Source organism: Anneissia japonica, unplaced genomic scaffold, assembly GCF_011630105.1.
Source record: "Anneissia japonica isolate Jap-2015-1 unplaced genomic scaffold, ASM1163010v1 scaffold288002_len170804_cov185, whole genome shotgun sequence".
In the NCBI taxonomy this organism is placed as follows: domain Eukaryota; kingdom Metazoa; phylum Echinodermata; class Crinoidea; order Comatulida; family Comatulidae; genus Anneissia; species Anneissia japonica.
The window spans coordinates 16,823-24,391 of record NW_022758553.1 but is presented as its reverse complement, the minus strand read 5'-3'; the positions used below and the strand labels follow the sequence as shown (position 1 = coordinate 24,391).

Sequence of the window (7,569 nt, the reverse complement as noted above, 5' to 3'; positions counted from 1 at the left end):
TGATTCAAAATGTAATTTTTTTTTGTTAGGAAAATTGAGATAGCCTGAAACAAACACTATTCCATTGAAAGTTTGAAGTTTTTCGGAAATATACTCGAAATATGGCGGAAAGTCAAAAATTTGCACTAAGTGCTCAACTCGTCGAGATAAGCACTTTTGTGCAAAAAGTGACAATGTTAAAAAGTTTAGTCAAAATGTAATTTTTTGTTGTTAGGAAAATTGAGATAGCCTGAAACAAACACTATTCCATTGAAAGTTTGAAGTTTTTCGGAAATATACTCGAAATATGGCGGAAAGTCAAAAATTTGCACTAAGTGCTCAACTCGGCGAGATGAAGCACTTTTGTGCAAAAAGTGACAATGTTAAAAAGTTGAGTCAAAATGTTTTTTCTTTTGTTAGGCATGGTGAGATAGCCTGAAACAAACACTATTCCATTGAAAGTTTGAAGTTTTTCGGAAAAGTACTCGATATATGCAGAAAGTCACAAAATTTGCACCAATTGCTCAACTCGGCGAGATAAGCACTTTTGTGCAAAAAGTGACAATGTTAAAAAGTTGAGTCAAAATGTAATTTTTTTTTGTTAGGCAAATTGAGATAGCCTGAAACAAACACTATTCCATTGAAAGTTTTTGGTTTTTGGAAAAGTACTCGAAATATGGCGGAAAGTCAAAAATTTGCACTAAGTGCTCAACTCGGCGAGATAAGCACTTTTATGCAAAAAGTGACAATGTTAAAAAGTTGAGTCAAAATGTAATTTTTTTTTTGTTAGTCAAAGTGAGATAGCCTGAAACAAACACTATTCCATTGAAAGTTTGAAGTTTTTCGGGAAAGTACTCGAAATATGGCGGAAAGTCAAAAATTTGTACTAAGTTTTCAACTCGGCGAGATAAGCACTTTTGTGCAAAAAGTGACAATGTTAAAAAGTTGAGTCAAAATGTTTTTTTTTTTTGTTAGGTAAAGTGAGATAGCCTGAAACAAACACTATTCCATTGAAAGTTTGAAGTTTTTCTGAAAAGTACTCGAAATATGGTGGAAAGTCAAAAATTTGCACTAAGTGCTCAACTCGTCGAGATAAGCACTTTTGTGCAAAAAGTGACAATGTTAAAAAGTTGAGTCAAAATGTAATTTTTTTTTTCTTAGGCAAAGTGAGATAGGCTGAAGGAAACACTATTCCATTGAAATTTTGAATTTTTTCGGAAAAGTACTCGAAATATTTCAGAAAGTCAAAAAATTTGCATCAAGTTCTCAACTCGGTGAGATTAGCACTTTTGTGCAAAAAGTGACAATGTTAAAGGAAGACCGAATTTTATCCTTAATACTGTTTATAGAGATTCAGGAGATACAATTTAATACATATGAATCGCAGTTTATGTGATTTGGGCCATAGTTTTCAATAAAATGAGTTTGAAAGTCGCGTATTTTCCGAAAGGAATCGATATTTTGGCATGCGCCATTTTATAACCGAAAACGAGGCTGTAGGGTGATTGGAGGGGCAAGCTTTCGCGCGAGCTCATTCAGTCTATTGTTTACACTGAACGAAGCATACGGAATGTAAAGACTGAATTGGAAAATACCTCGTAAAAAAACATGAATTACGGTTTGGAACCATATCAGTGCGAGCCAAGAAGAGTAACAATGGTTATTCAACATAACGAAGAAGATATTTTTGATGGTAATGTAGTTGAAGAACCCGCAATAGAAAACCAGGAATGGCGAAAAGAAAACACTTCGTTGTGCACTTGCAAACAATGCCGAGTAATGCCGACTGTTGCTGAATGTTGTTGTTGCAAGGAAATTGAAAACGTTCGGGTAAAGGCTGAAAATGCTGGCCTAGATTGTATTATAGAACATTTTGATTTCGAATTTGTGTGTCTACACCCTTAAGTTCTTAGGACAGCGTTAGTCGCCCGTAGTGACATAAGACAAAACGATTTAAGAGAGCCTATACAGAACGAGGCTTACCGCCTGCAAGCGTATAGGCAGTTTACTTACTGGGTGCACAATCGTCTTGGGAAGGCCGTACGCAGAGTTATTCCTGCTTGTGCTGTTTTGAAAATTCGCCGAGAGTTTCCAAGTGAAACCATAAGAAAAAAAAAATAAAAATACAAAAAATAAAAAAAAATAAATAAATAAATAGATTATGAACTAGGTTAATTTAAATCTTGTTCTGAAAGAAGCAATTGTATCCTCTTTTGCTGGCTTTTCTGATCGTGCAATGTTTTGTGGTCTGTCTCTTATACACATCTAGATGTGTATAAGAGACAGCTTCAAACTTTGTAAATAATTCAGTGATCAGATAAAAATAAATTATTTGTTGTATCGTATGTATTGCCATTACTTTTTATTTAATAGTTTTGAAACGTGCCATGCTGAAGCAAATAGGCGGATTCATTTATGGGTGGGAGACCAGATTGACCGGATGCACAACCCCACCCCCTCCTTTATAATCAGTTAATAATATTTTTATGAAGTATTGAGAAAACAAGTAAACAAAGTGGTGTTTTTAAAAGAAAAACAAAGACCTACATTTGTTTGAACATTTTATTTTCAACATTTAATATTTGGCGGCGTATAGATTTCGCCTATTTTTAATTTAGTTGCTTTTGTTTGGTTCCCTTAAATTCCTCATGCGTTAATACTAAATATTAGAGTAGATATTTATATACAGGTACGCCACCATTAATATATTTAATGGGCATTAGCATTTTGGGCTTCAAAATTCTTTAAGCAAACTTAAAGAATTCTCCCTTTCCCAAATTCAAGGATCTACCCCTACTAGTTGCCTGGCTGGCTGAAGCGTGCTTCGATCTGACCTTGATACTGTAGTGTTACGGAATGCAACACCACATTTTGAATTCATTTAAAGGCTTGCGAGAAAAAAATTAAAAAAAACCTAAGTGAAAGCTGTTGGCTAACTCAGTACAACCTTTAATTATCAATCTGAAGGAAATCATAAATGGTGTACAATCAGTAACAGGCTGATGTTTGACAAATGCAAGGGTCTCGCTGAAGGCTAGCTTGTATGTAAGAAGGCAGCCAACTTATTAAGACGACGTGCAGTGGCAAACCATAAGCATGAGTACAAAAAAAATCAACCACTTTCATACATATCAATTTCAATTTATTAATGATTTATTAAAAGTAATTAACAACAGAAAGGGGAATATATGCTGAAAAACTTTGTAAGCTTCTCACAAACTTTATTATTGTATGCAATGAAAGCACAGTACAGAGTAAAAGGCAAAGAGTTAATTATTCCTAGATTCATATAGTTAAAAAGTTTCCTCTCCAGCTGTCAACATTATTGCATATGCAAATAATACTGTACTGAATAGCACAACTCAAGAAATATGCTGAAAAGAGAAAGAATACATTTGCATATGCAAATAATACTGTACTGTATAGCACATCAGAAGCTTGTCACAAACATTAATTTATGCAATGAAAGTACACAAGGCCCAAGATCTAAATTATTTTCGAATATAATTAAAATTATAAAACATTTATTATTGTTCTTAAAACAAATTCAGTAGATATTAAATACTGTTCATATTTCAGAACAAACCATAAGAAAAAAAAAATAAAAATACAAAAAATAAAAAAAAATAAATAAATAAATAGATTATGAACTAGGTTAATTTAAATCTTGTTCTGAAAGAAGCAATTGTATCCTCTTTTGCTGGCTTTTCTGATCGTGCAATGTTTTGTGGTAGATCAGGTCTGCTAACATACTGTTGACCTAATACAATCGTATGGTCCTCTCGTCGAGCATGCAACATTTCCATTAACCTCGCACGAAATTTGTATGTTTTTTCACAGTTAACTTTCTTGAGAACCCACTTGCCTTGACGCTTGGAAAATGCTTGGTAAAATCGCAGCGATCCTGTCAAGATAGAAATTATACCATAACAATCAATTTGTGTACAGTATTTGTATTCACTGGTGGGTTACAACAAATCCAAAGACAGTAAGAAAAAAAAAGCTGTTTTAATTATGCTTTCAGTGCAGTTACTAAAACTACAAGTGCTGCAAATATTATTTGCTGGGTCGTGATGGACGACGACAAAAACTCATTCATATACAAACAAAATAATAAATAATAAATAGAAATGACTTCCAAACTATAAGGTAGCAAAATAACTTACCATCCTGAGTAACTGCCTGTTGTCGTCCGACATTTTCATTGTGGTCTAAAACAGCTAGCTGCAGACGGGCTCTTTGACCCTCATAACTGAAATGTTCTCTTTTGGGACAATACTTAAGGAGCATTCCATGGAAAACCTCAAGAGATCCTAAAACAAGAAAAGAATTTTACGAATTTTTAAGACACTGCAAGAACGCCTAACACTTTCCCTGAACAAATTACCCGCAATTGAATAGATTGTTATAATTGTTCGAAAATATTTTTATTATATTACTGACTTTTTTTGCTAATTAAAGAAACTGTACCTGTATGTTTGAAAAGAGTCATCTTCTGTATATCTTTTAACAGTTTCTTACTGAGAATAATGTCTTGTAAAGCCTTGTGTGGTGGCGAGTCCGGTTTCAACCAGCAAATCTCTCTTGCGTCCGTTGGTGTTAGAGGATCGTGGCTGCAAGTGTGGTAGGTGTCTGCGCTTGCCCAACTGTGTACCTGTCTCTTATACACATCTAGATGTGTATAAGAGACAGGCACTATAGAGATCTAATCACTAAACAAACTAACGTCAATGACCTAACTCAATACAAAAATAAATAAAATTATTTAAACATTTACCCGAGTCTGAAGATTCAATATCTGAAAGCTCTATCTCTGGCATATGTAACACCTTGCCTGGTTTCTTGGGGGTACTACACATTGGAGCACTGTCCTTCTGTGGTGGTTTGCATCTGGGCATTTGTGGATTGTTTTGAATTTCCTTTCCATAACAATGATCATGCTTCAACTTCGCAGGATCTGCCCATGAGTAAGTCTAAAACAAAAAGGAAGTGCATTTATAGACAACATAAATATAAAATTATTAGTACCTTAACTAAGTTATAAAAATAATTACTCTACTGATTTCCTTTACCTCACCATTCTAAAATCCAACATTGTCTATTTTTTTTTATTCTTCCTGGTTTAATATCTTGTGGTGCAACTAGTGCATCATGGTTTAATATCTTGTAGTGCAACTGGTGTATGCCAGTCAAAGGCCATTACTATTTGGAATAGATAATTAATAGGAAACATAAACTTTGTGAAAGAAATTTCAAGGAAAGAAAATGAAAATTATGACTCCAGTACAAATTTCAAAAGTATTTTATACACAATTTATTTATTGTCACGAGCTGACATGTGGCCTAGTTGTCTTGTGGCCTAGTTGACAGTGCTCAAGCTTTCTGTGGACGAATTGGCTTGTGGCAGAGCTGACAACGCTTAATAGTCATATTACTACCCTTAATATTATACACAATACAATATTAAATCCCGTCTTTGATTTGAAGATTTCAAACTTAAAAAGCAGGGGGAAAAATGATGTACCTGTGTTGAGACGTTAACTTTTGCTACATGTATACAATTGCATATGCTTTGGTTGTCAGATTCAGGAGTCTCTTCTGTATTTTGAATACACTGCCAACGAGTTGATGGTTCATCTTCGTATATCGCATTTGGTATAGCCTGAAATAAAAAAGAATGTGCAATACACATTAGCAACTATAGCCTAGGCCTAGCAGTGCATATGTCTGTAAATTTTATAAACATTAAGAAAATCCACTGCAGAAATAATCTAAGCTGTTATTACAGCTCCCTGATCTAATGTATATATCTGTTTGTGTTATGTTGGTATCGTTTTGTAACATAGGTCTGCCCTAGCTAGGCTACACCCGCGCGTCCCTAGCCCAACTTTTATAATTGTTAGGCCTACCTTTTCTTCATCACTCGCAAGACGCCGTTTTTCAGTCAGAAGTTTATGCCGCTCCTTTCTGCTCTCATTAACAACAGGCTTACTAAAAACAAACTTAGTCGGCACTGCATCTTTTTTCAACCTTCGTTTCGGCTTAACGCCGAATTCGGAAGGCAATTCTTCAAACATTTCATCTTCGAAATGTTCGCTGCACACTCGAGAATATGCGTTAAGATGTGGTGTCTTCAGTTTCATGGCTACTTGCCATCTCCGAAGCTGAACTTTGTCGTGTAATGGCAATCTGTGAAAACTCACATGTTCAGGGCATTTTGATTTTCTCCCTTTTTTATTCGATGCATTGGAGCATCCGTAAGCCATACAAAATACCATGGTCTTCTGAATAGCAATCAAAAAATAAAAACGATAGAAACTTTATTTACGCCGAGATGAAAGAACTCCGTCTAAGTATAGCAAAACACACGAAGTTTGGGAGGAAAGTGGTACCAGGATGTTGGGACTTCCGCCCCACCAACGATCCCAGCATTCAGTTGAAAGTGTCAAAATGGCGGTGCTCCGTAAGCGTGCATACATTTGTGCCGTAAAATTCGTATTGAAGGCAATTTCTTGGTAATGCTATTTTTGTCCATTATTTTGTTTTTATTACTAACACATACATGCACTCTTGTAGGTAAAATTCGGTCTTCCTTTAAAAAGTTGAGTCAAAATGTAATTTTTTTCTGTTAGGCAAAGTGAGATAGCCTGAAAAAACACTATTCCATTGAAAGTTTGAAGTTTTTCGGAAAAGTACTCGAAATATGGTGGAAAGTCAAAAATTTGCTCGGCGAGATAAGCACCTTTGTGCAAAAAGTGACAATGTTAAAAAGTTGAGTCAAAATGTAATTTTTTTTTTGTTAGGCAAAGGGAGATAGCCTGAAACAAACACTATTCCATTGAAAGTTTGAAGTTTTTCTGAAAAGTACTCGAAATATGGCGGAAAGTCAAAAATTAGCTCTAAGTGCTCAACTCGGTGAGATAAGCACTTTTGTGCAAAAAGTGACAATGTTAAAAAGTTGAGTCAAAATGAAATTTTTTTTTTGTTAGGCAAAGTGAGATAGCCTGAAACAAACACTATTCCATTGAAAGTTTGAAGTTTTTCCGAAAAGTACTTGAAATATGGCTGAAAGACAAAAATTTGCACTAAGTGCTCAACTAGGTGAGATAAGCACTTTTGTGCAAAAAGTGACAATGGTAAAAAGTTGAGTCAAAATGTAATTTTTTTGTGTTAGGCAAAATGAGATAGCCTGAAACAAACACTATTCCATTGAAAGTTTGAAGTTTTTCGGAAAAGTACTCGAAATATGGCAGACAGTTAAAACATTTGCACTAAGTTCTCAACTCGGCGAGATGAGCACTTTTGTGCAAAAAGTGACAATGTTAACAAGTTGAGTCAAAATGTAATTTTTTTTTTGTTAGGCAAATTGAGATAGCCTGAAACAAACACTATTCCATTAAAAGTTTGAAGTTTTTTCCGAAAAGTACTCGAAATATGGCTGAAAGACAAAAATTTGCACTAAGTGCTCAACTAGGTGAGATAAGCACTTTTGTGCAAAAAGTGACAATGTTAAAAAGTTGAGTCAAAATGTAATTTTTTTTTGTTAGGCAAAGTGAGATAGCCTGAAACAAACACTATTCCATTGAAAGT

The 7,569-nt window shown here is 34.6% G+C and overlaps 2 protein-coding genes across 2 annotated transcripts; both read right to left on the bottom strand.

Annotated features, from left to right (window-relative positions):
* Positions 1-2,531: 2,531 nt before the first annotated feature.
* On the bottom strand, positions 2,532-4,623 carry LOC117125294. The gene is made up of 3 exons (XM_033271765.1): positions 4,450-4,623; positions 4,146-4,292; positions 2,532-3,883 (listed from the first exon to the last, which is right to left on the bottom strand). The coding sequence occupies exons 1-3, from the start codon at positions 4,469-4,471 to the stop codon at positions 3,630-3,632; spliced, it is 423 nt and encodes a 140-aa protein (XP_033127656.1). The 5' UTR covers positions 4,472-4,623; the 3' UTR covers positions 2,532-3,629.
* Positions 4,624-4,673: 50 nt separating this feature from the next.
* LOC117125295 (THAP domain-containing protein 5-like) lies at positions 4,674-6,343 on the bottom strand. The gene is made up of 3 exons (XM_033271766.1): positions 5,889-6,343; positions 5,504-5,641; positions 4,674-4,952 (listed from the first exon to the last, which is right to left on the bottom strand). The coding sequence occupies exons 1-3, from the start codon at positions 6,255-6,257 to the stop codon at positions 4,707-4,709; spliced, it is 753 nt and encodes a 250-aa protein (XP_033127657.1). The 5' UTR covers positions 6,258-6,343; the 3' UTR covers positions 4,674-4,706.
* Between the last annotated feature and the right edge of the window lie 1,226 nt (positions 6,344-7,569).